This window comes from Myotis myotis, unplaced genomic scaffold, assembly GCF_014108235.1.
Source record: "Myotis myotis isolate mMyoMyo1 unplaced genomic scaffold, mMyoMyo1.p scaffold_m19_p_3, whole genome shotgun sequence".
Classification (NCBI taxonomy): Eukaryota; Metazoa; Chordata; class Mammalia; order Chiroptera; family Vespertilionidae; genus Myotis; species Myotis myotis.
In genome coordinates, this window is record NW_023416335.1 from 137,352,155 (window position 1) to 137,374,267 (window position 22,113).

Sequence of the window (22,113 nt, forward strand, 5' to 3'; positions counted from 1 at the left end):
CTGTATTTATCACCTTCATTCTCAAATGGGAGTAAATTCATGAAATTTGAAATGGCCCTCTTCTCATCCTGACTATTAATCTATATCATATACTCAAACCATTAGGTATTTTTAAAAGGGTGAACATCTTTTAGAAAACTGGCAGAAATAGGACTAAACATACTTTTTAGCTTATGAAAGGCCATTTTCTAAGGTACGCTTTCAAGTTACAGGGCAAATTATTAGGCTAGTGACATTTGATTAAAAAAAAATGTTGCTTAGAATTGTTTGACTGCCTAACATATTGCTTAGCAAGTATCTTTAAATTATTTTACATAGTATATTTTATCTCTAATTAGTCTACAATCATTTTAGCCTTCTATATATTTTATATCTCCCCACAGAGTATAATAAACATCTGTCAGACTGATTCAGAATTGTTTTTCATAATTACTGCTAAGAAAAGTGAGAAACATTTCAATGCCAAGATCTCTACATAAGCTAGAATTTTCAGCAACACTTTTATTTCACCGTCTTTTGGCTAAAATTCATAGAGCATTCATTCAGAAGTTTTATAAACAAAGGAGAAAACTACTATTAAATTTTACTGACAATATACAGTAGAAGTAAATGGCTAAATAAATCCAAGTTGAATTCAAACATAAAGTAAATAAATAAGCTTTACATCAGTTTACTTAATTCATAGTGCATTAGAAGAATAAGCTTACTGAACTCTAATAGAAATTTATTTGTTTAATAGTAGTTGCTCTAAAAATACAAGGGTTATGTATCATTTGAAAACATAAAAGTATAATTTATCAGTATAACTGAGTAAAATACTACTTAACCATATTGCTAGATGATAGAAGTTATTTCACAAAGTGAACTTTTGAAGGAAAAGTTAATTTAGAATGCAATGGATGAAAACCGATTTCTGAGAATACCATCCACAAGCCATATGTGACTCACACAGTAGTGGATATAAAATGATTGTGCATTATTCTTCATGAATTTTTTGTAAAGAAATGCTCATGACAAAGAGAGAAGTCATCCAATATAATAAATAAGAAACCTGCATTTTGTGGACATACTGAAAAGAGTAAATAACCAAAGATGCTGTTGTTGTTGTGTCTTAAAGTAATTATTAGAACAACAGTGGAAGTAGAATTATTAGAGAAATAGAAACCCTGCTAATAATAATAGCCACAATTATACAGTATTTTAAGAGAACTATACAGATAAGTAAGTGTCAGAGTCAGGATTCAAACCCATGTCTCTCTGACTAAAGACCCATGTGCACTATGTTATGATACCTGCCTCCTATTCTTCCCAATAAAACATATGACAAAAATCCTCAAAAGGCATTAGTGATTGTGAAAGAACCAAGAATTATGACTATTCCTTAAACTACATGAGCTAAAGTTTCTAAAGCTTCCAATAAGTATCTTAGTGAGAAGATACTGAAAATTTAAAAATGCCTCTTTATACTTAATTATTATTAATATATATCTCAGTCTGTTACAGATAATATTCTTGAACATACTGACATGTTTTTTCCACTTTTGCTCTTTCTTTATGTGATCTTACCCTATTCAACCCGAGGCATCCTTTGTCTGGAAGAGCATCACTACTCTTATGGCAGAAAGTCAAAGAGAAAAAGTCAATATCAATTTTTAACTCTTAAAATATGCTCTTAGTTAATTAACCCATTCAAAATATGATCTCAATTATAAGCCAGGTGGCTTTCTGTTCTGAATACAGCAATGAACAAAGAAGTAAATCTTGAAACACAAAGGATCTCTCTCTCTCTATCTCTCCTTACTTCTCTCTCTCTCTCTCTCTCTCTCTCTCTCTCTCTCTCTCTCTCTCTCTCTCTCTCTCTCCCTCCCTCCCTCCTTCCCTTCCCCATTTCCTACTCCCTCCCTCTCAAGCTGTCTCTCTCCCTGTGTGTGTGTGTGTGTGTGTGTGTGTGTGTGTGTTTGTGTGTGTGTAGAACCCAGAAATCGACCCGAACCAATATGCTCAATTAATATTTGACAAAGGAGGCAAGAACATACAATGGAGTCAAGACAGTCTCTTCAATAAATGGTGTTGGGAAAATTGGACAGATACATGGGGAAAAAAAATGAAACTAGACCACCAACTTACACCATACACAAAAATAAACTCAAAATAGATATAGGACTTAAATGTAAGACGGGAAAACATAAAAATACTAGAGGAATCCACAGGCAGTGAAATCTCAGACATATGCCAAAGCAATTTCTTCACCGATACAGCTCCTAGGGCATTGGAAACTAAAGAGAAAATAAACAAATGGGACTACATCAAAATACAAAGCTTCTGCACAGCAAAAGAAACCATCAACAAAACAACAAGAAAGCCCACTGCATGGGAGAACATATTTGCCAATGTTATCACCGATAAGGCTTTAATCTCCAACATTTAGAGGGAACTCATACAACTTAACAAAAGGAAGATAAACAATCCACTCAAAAAATGGGCAATGGACCTAAATAGACACTTTTCAAAAGAGGACATTCAGAAAGCCAAGAGAAATATGAAAACATGCTTAAAGTCACTAATCATCTGAGAGATGCAAATCAAAACAACAATGAGGTACCATCTCACACCTGTCAGAATGGCTATCATCAACAAATCAACAAAGGACAAGTGCTGGAGAGGATGTAGAGAAAAAGGAACTCTCCTGCACTGCTGGTAGGAATGCAGACTGGTGCAGCGACTATGTAAGACAGTATGGAGTTTCCTCAAAAAGTTAAAAATGGAACTCCCATTTGACCCAGGGATCCCACTTCTAGGAATATATCCCAAGAAACCAGAAACACCAATCAGAAAGGATATATGCACCCCTATGTTCATAGCAGCACAATTTACCATAGCTAAGATTTGGAAACAGCCTAAGTGCCCATCAACAGATGAATGGAACTGGAGAGCATTATGCTAAGTGACATAAGCCAGTCAATGAAAGAAAAATACCACGTGATCACACTCATTTATGGATAATAAAGACCATTATAAACTGATGAACAAAAATAGATACAGAGGCAGAGCAGCATCAAACAGACTGTCAAACTACAGCAGGAAGGCTGGGGAAGGTTGGGGGGGTGGTAAGAGATCAACCGAAGGACTTGTATGCATGCATATAAGCATAACCAATGGACACAAGACACTGGGGCGTAGGGGATGCTGGGGGAAGGTCAAGCAGGGGAAAAAAGGAGACATATGTACTACTCTTTGTAATATTTTAAGCAATAAAAGAAAATTTTAAAAAATAAATAAATAAAATAAAATGAAACCAAGTTTTGTAGAGGGGAAAAATGTTTTCTACATTCTCTTTATACATACGATTTGAGACCATAGAGGTTGATAAGTAATGATGGTGTAGAGAGGAAGGAGTATATAAAAAAATAAAGTTTTTATCAATCAAGAATTTTTAAAAGCTTTGTACTATTAAAAGAGTGAGAGGGGAAAAAAAAGGCAAAGCAGTATAAGTAGGGTATCCTGGGATCTTAGGGTGATGAGAATGATGAAAACATCCAAATAGGTTTGTGAAAGAAATCCCATTGTAAAGGACTCCCAGATAGTCTTTGTCTTCTATATAGTACCATGGCCAGCAAGACCTACGGGCTCCTCTAGTGGACATTGAAGAGCTGGGAACGGGTGTGGAAGTCACCTTCGCATCCTGCACACTGCAGATTCAGGCAGAGAAAAAGGTGCCTCTGAGGGTTGAGACAGACATGCTGAGACCCAGGGCACTAGAATAAGCCTGGGGTTGGATCAAGGACAAAACCGAAAGTGAAAACATTGAAACTAGAAGCTAGGACGGCAGGTCAGTACCTGAATGATTCCCCAGAAGCCAGCTCAGATGAATCACAGTATCACAGACTTGAAATTCCCTCACTCCACTTTCATTGGGCTTCCCCTGTACCTAGAATCCATCTTAGGAAGTGAAACAGAAAAGAAATACTCATAGAAAGAGGAGAGAAAAAGCACTGTTGGGGAGGTGAATTTTAAATTATTTACCCAGAAGAAACTGAACTAAACCCAGAGGGGTTGAGAAAAGAATGAGTTACCCTGAATCCGTGTCCTCACTTCCCACACCAACGTTACAAAAAGCACAAAGAACCAGTCATAGAATCGAGGTCGTTTTATAACATCTGAATTCATAAAACCTTACAAAATTATACAGACGTGCTATATTCTGGAAAGGTAGTATAATATAAATAAATGCCATTGCAATACATCCTACTATCATTTTATAAAATTCAGAATTTCATAAAATAAATAACTTAGAATTATAGCTGAATTCCTAGAATAAGTGGATCTGATGGACTGTAACAGTTCATAACCAGAGAGAAAAGAACCAGGTAAACAACACCTCACAGAATGCTATTTAACCTTGTGTGTCTGTGTGTGTGCTGCACACATGATGCTAAAAGCACCCTGATATTTTACTGAGACAAGCATGGTCACTGCATAGAGAAGGGACAGGGAACCCTAGCCAGAAAAATCTAGACTCTCAATTTCATTAACTTATTTCCCTTTCAGTTTGTTTTTTTTTAACTCAGTAAAATTATGTCAAAATCTTGGAGTATCACACTTGATTAAAAAAATCTGGACATTATCATTGATTCATCTTTTTTTATCCCTGTAACAAATCCATCACCAAGTCCTGTCAGCTCTTCAGAACTGTAGCTCGAAGGGGCCCATTTGTCTTTTCCATGGCCAATATCATCTATTGCAAAAACTACTAAAACAGCACCCCTACCAGGCTCCTGCTGCACCTTTGGCTCCCTGCAATTCATTCTCTGTAAAGTATCCACAGTGCCTGAAATTCTCCAGTAACTCCCATCGTTGATAAATGAACACTGAATCTTTACTGTGGCTTGGCTACTGACCTGTTTGCCCCCCCCAGTATTACTCTCCTCTGTCTCTGTTACCCCAGAAACACTGACCTCCTTCCTTTCTTGTCTTAAAAATGGTAAGTTGTGTTTCCCTGCAGAGCCTGTCCTCCTCAGATCACAACTCAATGCCTCTTTAAAAAGGATTTTCCCAAGCACCCAAGCAATAGTACAGTAGCCCTCTTTCCCTTGACTTTCCCTCATTTGTTTGTTTATGGGTATATAATCCAGTTATCACTTTAGATATAAACTCCCTGAGGGTAGGGGGCTCAGTATTGTTAATTGAAGGGATAAAAAAATGAATGAATAAATGAATGACTATGGTGACCAGGGGAAAACAGTTAACTTCTTCCCACTGCTTCTCTTCCCACTAACGCCATTCATGTCACTCCCAATTTCACCATGACTGGGAAAAATGACTAGGAATAAGTCAATGAAGAACATAGGAGATGTAGTCCTACATAGCAGTATGTGAAGAGTTTAAAGAGAGATTAGGAAAAGAAAAATTTTAATATAGGAGAAAAAAAGTAAATTTCTTTGAAATATTGTAGCCTCGCAATGCTGGATCTTCCGAGTCAGGAATCTAAAAGTAAGAAATGCCTATGCTCTATAAAATACTGTATAAAATGTATTTTCTGAGTTCAGATATTTAAAATGCACTAGGATATATATTACATAACTGATGAATCCTTTTAAGAGCATTAACATTGATGAAAATTAGGGTTTTTATCTATTGAGTTTTCATGAAGTAGGATAGCCATGTTGTTAATTGACATGAGACACACTATAAGATTATAATTTTTTCACAATTTATGCATAAATAGGCAATCAGGTAAAAGTGATTAGAAAACAATAAATCCAATGCTTATATTTCAATAGAAAACTGACCTTAAGTAACAGATTTCTGTAGACATATTTCTTAGTTAAATTTTAGTTAAAGTTATTATATTCAAGAAAACTTAAAAAACTAGTAATATAGAAAATAGTTGAGTAAAACTCTGGAAGAGTTTAAAATTATATACTCTTCACTTAAGTTGACAGATCAATAACTTTAAAGAGCAGAAATGCTCTTATAGTTATGCATAATGCATAATTGTTTTTGTTTTAGTTACAACAAAACTTGACTATGCTCCCACATAATATGGGAAAAACTTGTTTCTTAATAAAAGCATAATAACTAGCCTATTAATAAGCAGGTTCCTAATGTAGTATCACATTTTGAAATAAAAAAATAAACTACATTCCTATTATGTTACAGATTAATACTTGTTCTCAGAACTATTTCCAAAAAAGAAAAAAAAAATTCTTACCAGACATAAACTGTGTAATAGAGGATAATTCCATTTGGCTCCAGGGGTGGTTTCCATGACAACTTCACCCTGACACCAGACAACTGTTTCACAGAGAAGTCATGGGGGGGAGAATCAGGAGCTGAAAAGTCAGAGTAAAAGATGATGCATTTTATTAAATGTATATTAAAAAGGTTAAAATGAAGGTGCACAAAATTTTTATTATAAACTTTCTGGTAAACGAATCAGGTACAGTGTTTTTTTTCCATGGGCAGGAGAGACTGATGTTTACTTTCAAAATGAGATGATAAAAGAAGATTTTGCATGGTGGTGTTAGAACATCTGTTTCTGTGATTCAATGGAAAAAAACATTTCATGAGAAAAAAGAGCAAGGAGTATTTCACAGTGATTCACCTACTGCTCAAGTACATCTTGGTAAATTATCATTCTCTAATAAAAAGAAACGATGTGGTGTATAAGTATAATATACAGTAAAAAATAGGCTCCGTAGAAAATAAAAATAGATGGGGGGGAAAATCCACATTTAAAAAGTGAAAGTGATAAGCATAATATTGAGAGAGCAGTTAAACTGACCTCACAAATAAAAACTACACACCTCAATTTCAGTTGTGTTAATGAAATGTAAATAATATCAATATCTGTTCACATAGTCTTTGAAATTGAATAGTTTACAAAGGAAACACCAATGCAGCACATAAACAGTGAAATGAAGCTTAGGGTCTACATCCCATTCTGCTATAACAGTGTGAGAAATCAAACACTTTAGCCATTCTAATTGAAGCACTAAAAAAATTGCTGTAAACCAGTTAGCCAAGTGTATATTTCTATTCAGATAAAACATTTAGAATGGCATTTCTCAGTTGCTGTATTACAGTATAGTAATGCTTTGGACTATTAATATACAACTTTTACATATAAAAGGGTATAAATCACTAAAACTAATCATTGTTACAGTTTTACATGGAAAATGAACAAGTAGGAAGTTAATAGAAATTCTGGAAATTTTTTGAGATCTTCAAACAATGTTAATTTATTAATCTGTACATGTGCACATCACTCTTTCCAATAATTTGGATAAAATACTACCTGAATTATTTTTATTTTCTGAATAATCTCAGTTATAGTTGTGTAGATACATGTGTCTCTGAGTGTTTTCTCATTATTTTGGTAACAACGACGTTTAAAAAAAGGTTTATTGAGCAGAGAAAAGGTTTATGAGATGAGCTCTAAGAAATAATGATGACAGCTGTATTTGTATTTTCATTACTGGCAGGACAATAAAAATGCTATCAAACACTGATTATCACAAGAATTCACATATCATTTGGAGATGCCTGTTTCCCAAGACATGCATTACTTCTGAGAGCTCTCATTTGTCAAAACAAAAGCCTATTCTATTTTCCCCAATATCTTTGCAAAACTTAACATTTTTTATTATTCTTTACTATTCTATACTATTCTTTAATATATTTATGTGGAACATAAGTTAATTCTTGGTGTTTTATACTTAATCTTACTATATCCTTGGAAAATATATTTTTATGTAAAACTGTATTGCTTAATAAATGTAATTAATATGCTTATCTAAACAAAATACTGCACATCTATCATAGCACACTGCTATAATCATTTTGGCATTTGTATGAAAATTAGAAAAATAAATGCAATATCTTTTGCATTTTACCCAGTTCATCATGACAGAGAATATGAGAATACATGAGAAGGGTCTTCATAAGGCTCCTACTCCCTGTGCCCGTCATGATCTTTCCTATCTCTCACCCTTCTTCTTTAGTCATCTTCCTTCAAGTCAAAGCTTAGACATAACTTTCTCAGCTGCACTTTCCCAGATGTCTCAGAATAGCTAGAGTCCCTCTTTTGTCCTGGTGAATAATTTTGGGAACACTTATATCAATAATTAGAATTATAAGTATTATTTGTATATACATTTATTAAATTTGTATCTCTTCTACTGAACGGAAGCTCCATGAGGGCAAGGAACTCCTAATATCCAAAAAATCAAACTTTCTCAGGACTTTATCCCTTCCCAATTTCCTTACAGTATTTTGATAAGGGGGATCTTCTTTACCCTTAGCAATTGTATCAATGACTAGGCCAAGGATTTGGATGGATGTTTACCTTGACGGTATTTTTAGCAAGCCAGGTATTCAGATGCATAGTCAATGCATTGAAACTATTGACTTGAGAGGTAACAAACTCTGACTGTTTGAAATATATGTTCACTACTATCCTAGGCTCTTTCATATAATATCTCAAATTCTTAGAACAATTTAATTAGAATAGAGATAAAGAACTGGGCAAATAAATAACAATTTTAATTCTTCCTTTCCAAGTTGGATGTCTTTTATTTCTTTTCCTTGCCTGATTGCTGTAGCTAGGACTTCCAGTATTATGTTGAATAAGAGGTGAAAGAGGATATCCCTGTCTTGTTCCTGATCTTAAGTTTTCCCCATTGAGTATGATGCTAGTTGTGGGTTGGTCATATATGGTCTTTATTATGTTGAGATATGATCCCTCTATTCTCACTTTGCTGAAAGTTTTTTATCATAAATGGGTGCTGGATTTGGTCAAATGTTTTTCTGCATCTATTCAGTAGTTCTCAACCTTCCTAATGCCGTGACCCTTTAATACAGTTCCTCATGTTGTGGTGACCCCCAATTTCATTGTTACAAATTGAACATAATTAAAGCATAGTGACCAATCACAAAAACAATATGTAATTATATATGTGTTTTCCGATGGTCTTAGGCGACCCCTGTGAAAGGGTCGTGACCCACAGGTTGAGAACCGCTGATTTATATGATCATATGGTTTTTATCCTTCATTTTGTTTATGCGATGTATCACGTTAATTGGTTTGCAGATATTGCACCAACCTTGCATCCCAGGAATAAATCCCATTTGGTCATGGTGTATGATCTTTTTACCTCAATATAACGGGCTAATTCAGGCAAGGTGGTGTTCATTAAAGCTGAAAGTCCATTATATAATAAAATGTTTTCCAAATGTGTATATTAAAAAATTGACTAGTTAGTTTGCCTGTTTTACTTAAGTAGGCACATTTGTGAATTAAAATTAAGTATGTATGAGAAGTTTAATTTCACAGAAAAGTTTTCTACATGTATTACAGTCATTTAAAATTTTTACTGAATAGGTCTAGTAAATGGGTGCCTTCACTGCTTTGAGTAAACAAATGCACATGGCTGGGGTGTGGCTTACCTCACATCAGAACATCTGCCAGCACTTGTTTAGACTGGTGCAGAAATTCACACCACAAGACAACAGAACCCATTACCGTATGTAATCATGAGCTAATCGTTTGCAGAACATTATGAGCAGTAACTCTTTGATTTAAATATGTAGAATATAGTTGTAGATATATAATATTTATTTATGTTGACTAAATTACTACAGTGTGTTTTTTTTCCAACATATGGCCTATTCGCTAAAATTTCTTAAAAATAACAGAGAATTAATAACAAAAAAACCCGTTAATTTAATTATGAGCAAATCTTGGTTAAAAGTTTTTAAAAATGAACAGGGTGCTAATTTTCACATATGACATATGGACAGACTATTCTGTCCATTAAATCCAAAGTCTATTAAATTGAGGTATGCAAAATCAAGGGTTTACTGCATTGCTGGATTTGCTTTGCTAATATTTTGTTAAGGATTGTTGCATCTATGTTTATCATGGACATTGGCCTATAATTTTTTCTTTGTAATGTCTTTATCTGGTTTTAGAATTAGAGTAATGCTGGCCTTATAAGATAAGCTTGGGAGTCTTCCTTTCCTCTTGAATTTTTTGAAACAGTTTGAGAAGGACAGCTGTTAGTTCTTCTTTGAAACTTGGTAAAATTCACCTGTGAAGCCATCCAGTCCAGGACTTCTGTTTGTTGGAAGTCTTTTAATTGCTGCTTCATTTTCAGTAGTTGTAATCAGTCTGTTCAGATTTTTCTGTTACTTCTTCATTCAGTTTTGTAAGTTTGTATGTTTCTAGGAATTATCCATTTCTTCAAGATTGTCCAATTTATTGGCATGTAGTTGTTCATAATATTTTATTATAATCCTTTTTATTCCTGTGGTGTTGCTTGTTACTTCTCCTCTTTCATTTCTGATTTTATTTATTTGTGTCCTCTGTTTTTTTTTTCTTGATGAGTCTGGTTAAAGGTTTATAAATCTTGTTTATCTTTTCAAAAAACCAGCTCTTGGTTTCATTGATCATCTGTATTTTTTTAGATTCTATTTCATTTATTTCCACTCTGATATTTATTGTTCCTTCTTCTATTCACTTTGGGTTTCATGTTTTCTTCTTTTTCTAGTTCCTTTAGATGTAAGGAACGATTGTTCATTTGATATTTTTCTTATTTCTTGAGGTGGCATATAATTGTGTCCCACAGATTTGGGTTTGTTGTGTCAGAATGGCTATTATCAATAGATCAACAAACAACAAGTGTTGGCAAGTTTGTGAATAAAATAGAACCCTTGTGCACTATTGGTGGGAATGCAGACTGGCACAGCCACTATGAAAAAGAGTATAGAGGTTTCTCAAAAAAATTTAAAATGGAACTGCCTTGTGACCCAGTGATTCCACTTCTGGGGTTATATCCAAAAAAACTAAAAAGACTAATTCAAAAGAATGTATGTGCCCCTATGTTCATTACAGCCTTATTTACAATAGCCAAGCCAGGGGAGCATCAATAGATGAGTAAAATATTACTCAGCCGTAAAAAAGAATGCAATCTAACAATTGGAAGCAGCATAGATTATCCTAAGGGAAATAAGTCAATCACAGAAAGGCAAATGCACATGATTTCACTTTTATGTGGAACAAAAGAATATAAATTAACAAACAGAAACAGACTCATAGATATATAAAATAGACTGTTTGCCAGAGAGAAGGTGGTGGCGGACTGGATGAAAAAGGTGAAGGCATTAAAAAGTACAGATTGGGAGTCAAAAAATAGTCATGAGAATGTAAAATACAGCATATGAAATATAGTCAATAATATTGTAATAACTATGCATGGTGCCAGGTGGGCACTGGAAATACTATTGAGGGGAACCCTTTGTAAAGTATATGATTGTCTAACCACTATACTGCACACTTGAAACTAATACAAAGTAAAATTGAGTATAAATTGTAATTGAAAAAAATTTTAATTTTAAAAATACAATTTTGGGCAGATAAAGGTTGATGGAGAAATAAGCATAGCAAGTAGAGGCAATAACTAGGGAAGACTAACCTCTAAGAAGACTTAGAAACTGGGTCAACCCAGAGCACCCTACCACCATGCTCTAGTGAAGTAATTTGGTGGAGGGGAAACCATGGGGACCTGAAATGGGAGAAGAGGCCTCCAAAGACTTTATCATATTGCATAAAATAAGAGCAATGCAGAGAAAAGTCTTCCTTTTATAAGAGTACAATGCAGTTTGTCCTGGTGAATGAATCTGAACATACACAGGATACAAACTAGCTTGAAGATTGGGAAACTTGAAAGAGAAAAGGAAAAACAAACACCCTACAAATGCTTATGATACATACAGCGCCGCTCCCCCGCTCCGTTAGAATAGAGCATCCTTTTATAGTAGAAATTAACAGTCCCCAAACACACAATATATAAAAAACAAATGCAAATCAAAACCCAAGTATATTCCTAAAAGTTAATTTTCTTAGCATGATATATGCTTCTAACTTGGTGAAATACTGGTGTAAAGTGGTCTTGGTAGTGAAGCTGATTTTATTTAGGTTAAGAAAAGGTATATTTAAATATTCAATAGGAAGGCTATAAACAATCAGGAATAACATCTTGCAAATTATGGAGTGAACCTGGAAAACAGCCTGAGCTCATTAACAAACCAATTCTAATGCGATAAGAAACTGTTACAGGTTCACATAACAGAATCTACTATAAAACTTATGTAAATGTCCATTCTTATGAACATAAAAGTTGAACTAATGAACTTATGAACAGTTATAACTAGTACATTGGTTGATGTTCAAACTATTCAAACAAAAATTTTAACCTTACAAATTTCAATGAAAAAAAAATTAGTGATTTTTTTTTACAGGGCATGGATGACACCAGAGTAATTAAAAAAGTATCTTACACCTGATTTTATTGAACATAAATCTGACTATACTATTTTTTCACCATGACAATGAAATCTGTGTAATGCTGGAATGGCACACAACTGATACCCAAGGATACTGTTGTTGTTGTTGCTGTTTTTTAATTATATCTTTATCTTCATAGGTTTTTTCTGAAATGTGATGGATTCTAAATACATCACTATCCATTACCATACTTACCATCTTCTTCTGTCAGCACACTAATTGGCGCACTCCGAACTCCTTCACCTTTGAGTGTACTAGCAGACACTTCAATTATATATTGGGTATATTTCTTCAGTCCTAAACAGAAACAGAATTTACAAGTTGAGACTTACTAAATATCCTTTAATAATATGCATGAAGCAAACTATGAAATGTCTCTTAACAATCATCCAAAAGTAAAAGCTAAGTGGAAATGTAGATCTTTGAAATAGTAACTCCTGTTATGAAGACAAAATGATACAGGCTAATGTAGACAAGGACTGACCTAGAATACTCTTTCATGTGACCTGAAATAAATGCCTGGCTTATCTAACCAAAAACCCAGAGTGCCATAGCCTGTATAAAACTGCTCCCACTCACACTTAATATTTATAATAGAACAAGCTAATATTTTGTGGCCACCCTGTCAATATAAAGGTAAATATTTAACTATATATTTATATATATATATAAATATTTAACTCTCTCTCTATATATATATGTGTGTGTGTGTGTATATATATATGTATGCATATATATGTATATATATATATGTATGCATATATATATATATATATATATATATATATGTATTTTTTACCTTTAATGTTCTGGATCAAAGAGGTTGTATCTATAGTTCTTTCCTCATTTCCATTACTTCTCCTGAGATAAATTGTATATTTTTGTATGATTCCATTAGGATTACGTGGGGGATGGAATGATATTTCAATCTCTCCAGAGGAAATATTTTTGTAAGCAATATTTTCTGGTGCACTACCAGGTACTAAAAGAAAAGAAAAAGAAAATAAATGTATAAAATAATTCCATCCTAAAAATCTATTCTGCTGAACTTCTCATTCATGACCACTACAATGTGATTGTAATAAATATTCTAAATGAAGTAAGGTGTAGGTAAATTATACACTAAAAAGAAAATTTTCATCTCAAAAGAAAATTCATACTATTATTTTATATAATAACTGGAGGCCCAGTGCTTGAAATTCATGCACAGATAGGGTCCCTAGCAGCTGCCATCTACTGGCCAGGGCCTCCCTTCACACCTGCCTTGGCCTAGTGCTGCCTGCTACCTGCTCCACCATCCCTTCGTGGTCCCTCTCTCATCGGGGGCCCACCAGGGCTGGCAGCATCTCCACTGCTGCCTGCTGCCAGCACAGCATCGCCCATGCCCACCATGTTCTGCGCCATCCCCTGGTAGTCAGCGCACGTCTAATTTCTGGTTGGTCGAGCTCCCACCCCGTGGGGACAATTTGCATATTAGCCTTTTATTATATAGGATGCTTATAGGATGATATTTTTATGAAAATGCTTGTAACTGTATTAAGCTACCTTGCACTGCAGAACACAAGGTGAAAGAAATAGGATTGAAAAACACTTTTAAAATGATTGCTTTTTATTAAATATATATAGTTAATAATTAGTTTAGTCTAAAACAAGATCTATTACAAGGCAAGTAATTTTATCTAGACATAATGGTGTATATTATGGCCTGGCAACAAAACAGTCTTAAAGCACTAGTTCTTTTTGTGTCTACTAATGTTTTCACTCTATTAAATGCAGTGGTCATAAATGGTTCTCTACATATGTTCAAATAACTAAATATGTGTGATTCAAATTCTGGCAAAATAGATATTCTAAATTGAATGACTATCTTACTTAAAATAATTAAAACACTGCATAAAATAAAAACACATCTTTCTTTTAATTACTTGCCAAGGTGACAGGAAAGAAAGAAAACAGTGGTGACCAAAAAACAAAAATCCTATCTAATAAAAGAGTAATATGCAAATTGACCATCACTCCAACACACACAATGGCCGCCCCCATGTGGTCAAAGATGGCTGCCCCATGTGGACACAAGATGGCCACCACAAGATGGCCAGCAGGGGAGGGCAGTTGTGGGCGATCAGGCCTGCAGGGGAGGGCAGTTGGGAGGGACCAGGCATGAAAGGGAGGACAGTGGGGGGCAATCAGGCCTACAGGAGAGGGCAGTTAGGGGCAACCAGGCTGGCAAGGGAGGGTAGTTAGGGGTGACCAGGCTGGCAGGGGAGGGCAGTTAGGGGTGACCAGGCTGGCAGGGGAGGGCAGTTAGGGGCAATTGGGCCAGCAGGGGAGCAGTTAGGTGTTGATCAGGTTGGCAGGGGAATGGTTAGGGGCAATCAGGCAGGAAGGCAGGCGAGTGGTTGGGAGCCAGCAGTCCTTGATTGTGAAAGGGATATCCAACTGCCAGTTCAGGCCCAATCCCCCGGGCAGTTGGACATCCCATGATGGGTCCCAGATTGGAGAGGGTTCAGGCTGGACTGAGGGACCCCCCCCCGCCCCCTCCCCCTGCACGAATTTTGTGCCCCAGGCCTCTAGTAAGTAAAATAAAATAAAATAAAATATAAAATAAAATAAAATAAAATAAAATAAAATAAAATAAAATAATAAAATAAAATAAAATGAAATAAAATAAAACAAAACAAAACAAACAAACACACACAATAAAATCAGTATCCTCAGAAGGAAGCTAGTACTAAAGCCAGCTTTGCCTTGGAGGATATTGGTTAATCCCAGTGACTTTGAGCTTCTGTATTAATAGCTGTGCCAGAGAAAGACGTGGACCGGAAGAAGGGTAAGGGACATCCTGCATAAAGAGCTAGAATCCATAAGAATGCAATTTCAACAAGAACCATTATATGGGACAACTCTAGGGGGCACCTTGAATTCTTCTACAGAATGCCATAAAATTCACCACAAGCGGTCACTCTTGGATTAGTGCAATGAGGTCTATTCACTCTCGGGGACTGGAGAGTGGAGAGTAAATCCACTGTACAAAAGAGGACAGAAAAGAAACTTTTTTCTCTTGCCACTCTTCTTGATAAAGAGGTGGGAAAGAAAGAAAAAGTATGCAGTTGTGGAACTGCAAGTCTGTTCCTACAAACTTATATGGCCCAAATCCTGCTGCATATACAGCCTGAAAAAACCTCTACTTCAGAATTTAAATTAAAAAAAAAATCTGTAATTCTGAGTTGCTATCATTCAAAAGCAAATAACAAAAGTAAACATGAATTTCTGAAGAAACTCAACTCGGGCCACATAAATTTGCCACACATAAGTTTCAGGGAATATGAGTTCACTAATAAAATCACTAAACCCCTAAGCAAATTAGGCACTGACAGTTAAATGCTAGCAAAGAAAAAGGAAAAAATAATACACATACACTCAAATACACACACTCACACAAACACACGACTTCAACTATTGAACTTTCTATAGAATAAAAATATGGATGTTTAGTATATTTCAAGGAATAAAACATTTTTTTTAAATATGAACAGATAATTCTTCAAATAATAATAATAAATAATATAAATAAGCAAGCAGGGTTGATGAAGAACCAGACAGGCTTTCTAGAACAGAAAAACAAACTCACTGCATTTAAAATTCTCTTGATATGTAAAAGATAGAAATTTAGTGAGAAATTTGATAGTATTGGAGAAATTATCAAAATGTAGCTTAGAGAAAGAAAATATAAGATATAAAATGTCAGTTAGATATAAAGGGTATACTAAGAAGATCTAAGATATTAGAATGAGAAGAGTTACTTAAAAAGATAATGGTTGAGACTTTTATTATATATATAATATATATTATATATTATATATGTTATATATCTTATAATATATACAATATAAATATAAATATAAATATAAACATAAATATATATATATATATATATATATATATATATATATATATATATATTTCAGAGAGAAAGGGAGATAGAAACATCAATGATGAGAAAGAATCACTGATTGGTTGCCTCTTGCACACCCCACACTGGACATGTGCTCTGACCAGGAATCAAACCATGACCTACTGGTTCGTAGGTCGATACTCAACCACTGAGCCACGCCACAGGACATGGCTAAGACTTTTCAAAATAATTGAAAGATATCAAACTTCAGATCAAGGAATTTCAATAAATCTCAAGCAGAATTTTTAAAAAAATCATATTTAGGTACTTCATTGTGAAAGTACAGTATACAAAGAAGAGAGATGGTCTTAAAAGCACCAGAAAAAGACATATCATCTATTTAGGAATGACAATTAGACTGACAATTGAAATTAATTGAAAAACAACTGGAATTTTACAGCCAGAAAAATTAGTAAGATTTTCAGACAATCAAGAACAAAAAATACCATCAACACAACCTCAATAAATGAAATTTTAAATAATGTACTCTCAAGAAAAAAAAATTCCTAGAGATGAAAAACCACAGTTGCAAAGATAATGTTTAAACATCGTCTGCACAAAACAATAACAATAATGGCTAATTTTGGAAATAAACAATATAAACTAAATAAGTAAATATTATTTTCATTAGAGTCCTGCTATTAAAATATTTCCTTTCAAAAGAAAAAATGAGCCTTTTATATGTATCCTAAATACCATGTACATCAATAGTGCTACTATTAAATTTAATAAAGTAGAGAAATAAAATCCTGAAGTCTTAAAAATGTAGATACAGTACCCCCCCATACCAATTATTACCTGCTATGAAGTGTATTGTATCTAAGTCAGACTTCATAGAAAAAAAAATTGACCTAAGAATATTGATAGTTCTAAAATTTTTGGAAGGTTTGTAAATCAGAACATAATTTGATGTAACAATATATAGCAATGTAATCCTACTATCCCTTCCCAAACATCCAAAATCTACTCAGAATGCTTTGTTAGCTTTCTGGAGTTCAGTGAAATCTTGGACCTGCTGAGAACACTACATCTTAGCCCAGGTGGGTAACAGGTAGCCATTTGTTTTTCTGCATAATTTCTATAACCACAGGACCTTGGAGTTGAATAGTTGTATTTATTGATCCTCTTTGCCATATTCAGATCTTTTCTCCTTCCTTCCTCCTGAAAAATTTTATGAGCTACACTTTCTTAAGACAGTTATCTAGTGACACTCTGCCACTTTTCCAAACATCTTAAAAAATTTACCACCTGGTTGACTGACTTCCTCTCTACCACTCATAGAGACGTCAACATTGATGCAAATGATCTATCCAATTTCCTGGTGTCATACCGCTAACCAATTACATGAGCTCTCATCTTACTGTACTGTCAGTAGCACTTGACATAGGAAATAAATTCCTTCTATTTGAAAATCATTATTCACTTGCCTTCCAAAACATGATCTTGTCCTGTTTTTTTTTCCTACCTCACTGGCCACTTCTGCTTAGTCCTTGACTTGCTCCTCCTGACTTCCCAAATTATACAATTATGATGCCCCCAGGACATAATTATATGCTTCTTTTCATCTGTAGGACATTCACCCTGATGTGACTTTATCTCATACCTTGACTTTGAATATCAGAGATATGGTGGTGGCTCCAATTTATGTATTCAACTCTGGATTCCTTCCCTGACGTTCAAACATATATCCAACTGCTTTCATGATAGTCACTTGGATATTTCAAACATATTCAAAACAAAACTACTGAATTTCTCTAAACTGACCTTCTTCCTAACTTCCCCATCTCAGTAAATGGTGCCATCATTTACTCACCCAGATATGCAGATCAAAAAATAACCCTGACTTTACTCCCAAATCCAGCATATTCAGCAGCAGTCTCCTAAAACTACAAATCGGACCAGGTTCTTGTCTCATAATTCTCTAATAGCTTCCCATTAAAACTAACCAAACTTCTTATATTGGTGCCCAAAAATCTGCATGGTCCACCTCTGTCTGTCTCTCTCTCCTCATCTGCTAAGCTCCCCTTCCCAATAACTCATACCCATTGAATGACAGAAATATTCTGTTCTTCCTCAACTACATAAAGTATCTTCTCACTTCAGGAACTTGGCAATTGCTATTCCTCCTTCTAAAACACCTTTCTTATCCTCATCTAATTTAATCCCATAGGTTATTAATATTTCTGGGTATACATAACATCTTCATAGAGGCCTTTCTTGGTCCTTTATCTCAAATAGCCGCTTCCTACTCTGTAACTCTGTCTCTTCTCTCCCTCATAATTTTCCTTCATAGAACACACCACTATAAGAAGGTGTGTGTATTACTTACTAACCTATTTCCTGTGGCCCTTCTAAGAATGTTAACTTCCAGGAAGTAGGAATTTTGTCTTATTTACTGTTGTATTCATGTTGTAGTACATGATATGGAGTCTATACAAATCTGCTCAATGAATGAATAAATATGTTCAACATGACAGAAATGTATTAAAATCAAGATTGAAACTCATAGCTAAGGAAAATAAGTAAAATTGAATAGCTCTTTAATAGTAAGAAAAGGGGAATTAGTGATGCTATGCTTGAATTTGATAGCTCAGTATAACTTCTGATTTTGAAAAATTATCATTGAACTTTCTAAGTTGTCCCTCTGGAGTTTCCTGCCTACCACTAGTAGTTAGGATATAAATATGCCTCTCTGACCCAGGCTGATATTCTTTGCATTTTTATTGATTAACCCTGAGAGGATGCCAGTGGCAGGAAAGTGAGAAACTAGGAAAATTTCTGATAAAGTGGAATAGGGAGACTGAGGCAAAAAAATTAAACAAGGCCAAACAATTTGAACAACTTATAGCCAGTTGGTGAACACGAGACCTTATCTTCCCTAACCAAGGACATTTAGAGCAATGGTTTATACCTCCCCTCGCTAACCAGAGAATAAATAGCTTAAATCATCCTGGCCTGGGAAAATAGAGACCAAAGACACAATTAATGCTATTTGTGCCAGCTAAACCCAAGGACAGATGAAGTCAGGGGAACAAAAAACAAAAACCCATTAAAGCCAGACAGGTCCAAGTTAAAAAGTAAAACAGTAAAACAGACCAAAGAATAATCCCAAACTCCCTTATACACTCATTTTAATACATCAGCATATTAAAAATACACCTAGAAAGTGATGGATATTCTGCTGAAACACTCCCCCATGATTCTCACCTGAAAAAGGAGGGTGGGGAGGAAGAGAGAGAAAAAGCCCTCAGGACAAAGGCAGTGCAGGCTCACTCTAGAACACACCCATATCTCTTCCCAGGCATGAACTTTTTATTTGTTCCTAAATCCTAAGGGTCCCTAAGAGACTTACAACCAGGGGAGCAGTGGACTCTGTCAGCTCAACCCAGGCTTACCGCCTGGTCCTGTCTCCAAGGCCCCTTTTCTCTGACGCCCCGCCCTGGCTCACGTCTGTCCTATAGCATTTCTAGAGAACAGAGCCCTGCCTAGGTTCTCTCCTGTTGCTTCGTCTACCCTAAGTCCTTCCTTTGTTTTACTGTCCCCAGCTATAATAAATGTACTCTCAAATCACCTGGACTCCATACTGTGCCATCATTCCTACACAAAATCAAGAACTCACACACTACAGGCTGGACTGCCTGAGTCAGACCCATCGCAGGCCGGTCTTGGTCCTGGATCTTCAGGGTAAATAAAGCAAGACCAACTTGATAAATCACTAATTTCAGAGAGTGATGAGGCACTCTTCAGTTTTCTGAAATAACATAGTGTTTCCAATTGTAAAGTAGTGTGCAAAATAGATAATTCAAGAATAAAGAGTAATTATTATAGTTAGTTGAAATAACTAAATCGTTATAAAAATTAAAAATAAATAATGTAGTTCATGATTATACTAAAATAGGAAGTGGGAATTTACCTTGTGTATGCCAAAATATTGTTGTTTGGCATATACTGGTATAGTTTTAATGTTATGTAGATAAATTAAGAAATGCATAGCCCATGGACAGACAATGGGGAAAGCCTAGGGAGGGGACTGGAGAGGGGTGGAGTGGGTCAATGGGGGGAAAAGGAGGACATCTGTAATACTTTCAACAATAAAGATAAATTTTTAAAAAAGGCATACGATTAATTAATATAAAATTATTGAATCCCACACCAAATTTTAGTCAACATCTAAGTTACTATCCACAGTGGTTGTTGCTCAAAATCAGAAGTATTCAAGGCATGTGGCTAAAGGCTTACTGTAAAGAAAGTTATATCTTGCTCTGGATGGGTGGCTCGGTCAGTTGGAGCATCTTCTCATCTACTGAGTTTAATTCCTGATCAGGGCACATACCTGGGTTGTGGGTTTGATCCCCAGTCAAGGGGCATATGGGAGGCCACCGTTTAGTGTTTCTCATTCACATCAGTGTTTCTCTCTCTTTCTAAAATCAATGAAGACATATCCTCAGGTGAGGATTTAAAAAAATAGTTATGTCTTAAAAAGGATACAGAATATATGGATCATCATAAAGTAATTAGTATGGGAACTTAAAGTTCTTTATGCGATTACTGCACACTACGTATGAGAAAATACAAACTAATCTCAAGTTTGCTCATCAACTGTACATTCTATACTTAAAGCACAAATATAAACACACACACACACACACACACACACACGAATTAGTCATGTATTGCACTTTTCTGATTGAATACAGGAGTACAATATTTTACTTCCAAGCATTAGTAAACCCTGATTCCCCAACCAAGATAAATTGTTTAAACAAATAATTTACTACTATTTGTAATTAGCAGAATTAACACATTATTGAGTTATCACATTCCTCCATTTCTCATGAAAGAATAATAAAATGTGGGCTCTTTTTTAAAATATGATTAAAGATAAAAGTATTGTATCTAACCAGTATCCTGAGCCCTGGGAACAGATAGATGGTTGTTCTTGAGCACATCCTGCTTCAAATAACACCTGAAGACTATTAAAAATTCTAACTTCCTCTTTTGCAAAAAGAGCTAAATTGGTGGCTCCATAGTAGTAAACATGATCCAGGAAAAATCACTAACATAGATTCCATTGTCCACCCTTTCCATTCAGATGGAAAATACAGAGACCGTGAGAGCACCCTAATTTAGGAGAGAGAACTAGGAACTAGGAGCAAGGACACTGAGCTCTATGCCCTATATTTAGGTCTCTTTTGCTTCTAGTGTCAAGATGACCAATTTGTACTCACCCAAGTGGGGGAGCTAGTGAACCCTGTCATAATTGTTTCTCACTTCTCTATTTTTCTCACTAGATCAGGGGCCTTGAATGGCTGTCAGAAGACTTAGCTTCAAGTCCGAACATCACTTCTCATCTACTATGATTTTTGAGAGAAATTCTATTAAAATACTAGTGACCTGGTGCATAGATTTGTGCACATCGAAAGGAAATTAATTAGAATAAATATTTTAATATCGCTATTTGCCCTTTTTCTATAATAGAAGTGTCAGAGGTGAAAAAAAATTGATAACATGTATATGAAAATAATATATAAATTGATTAATAAGTAAAAAATAACAACATGATATAAGAACAAAGACATGATACAAAAACAACAAAAACATGATATAAAAACATTGATAAAAACTATGACTGATAAATTGATTAAACTTATTCTCCATGTATAGCACATTAAGAGTAAAAACACTTTCAGAGTGCTCGACCAATTTCCATTGTAATGAAGTATTTACAACTTTAACTTTAACGTCACATGCTCTTCAAACTTGAGAGAAAGCAACATATAACTGACCATGTGCGAAAACAGGTTCAGGTAGG

The 22,113-nt window shown here is 34.9% G+C and overlaps 1 protein-coding gene across 1 annotated transcript in view; it reads right to left on the bottom strand.

Moving 5' to 3' along the window:
- The window catches only part of PTPRQ (protein tyrosine phosphatase receptor type Q), a 246,130-nt gene that overhangs the window by 147,682 nt on the left and 76,335 nt on the right, over positions 1-22,113 (bottom strand). The window contains exons 24-26 of the mRNA XM_036300643.1: positions 13,146-13,328; positions 12,542-12,643; positions 6,212-6,332 (exon numbers count right to left, since the gene is read on the bottom strand). Coding sequence (XP_036156536.1) covers positions 6,212-6,332; positions 12,542-12,643; positions 13,146-13,328 — 406 coding nt within the window. The remainder of the gene's footprint in view (positions 1-6,211; positions 6,333-12,541; positions 12,644-13,145; positions 13,329-22,113) is intronic.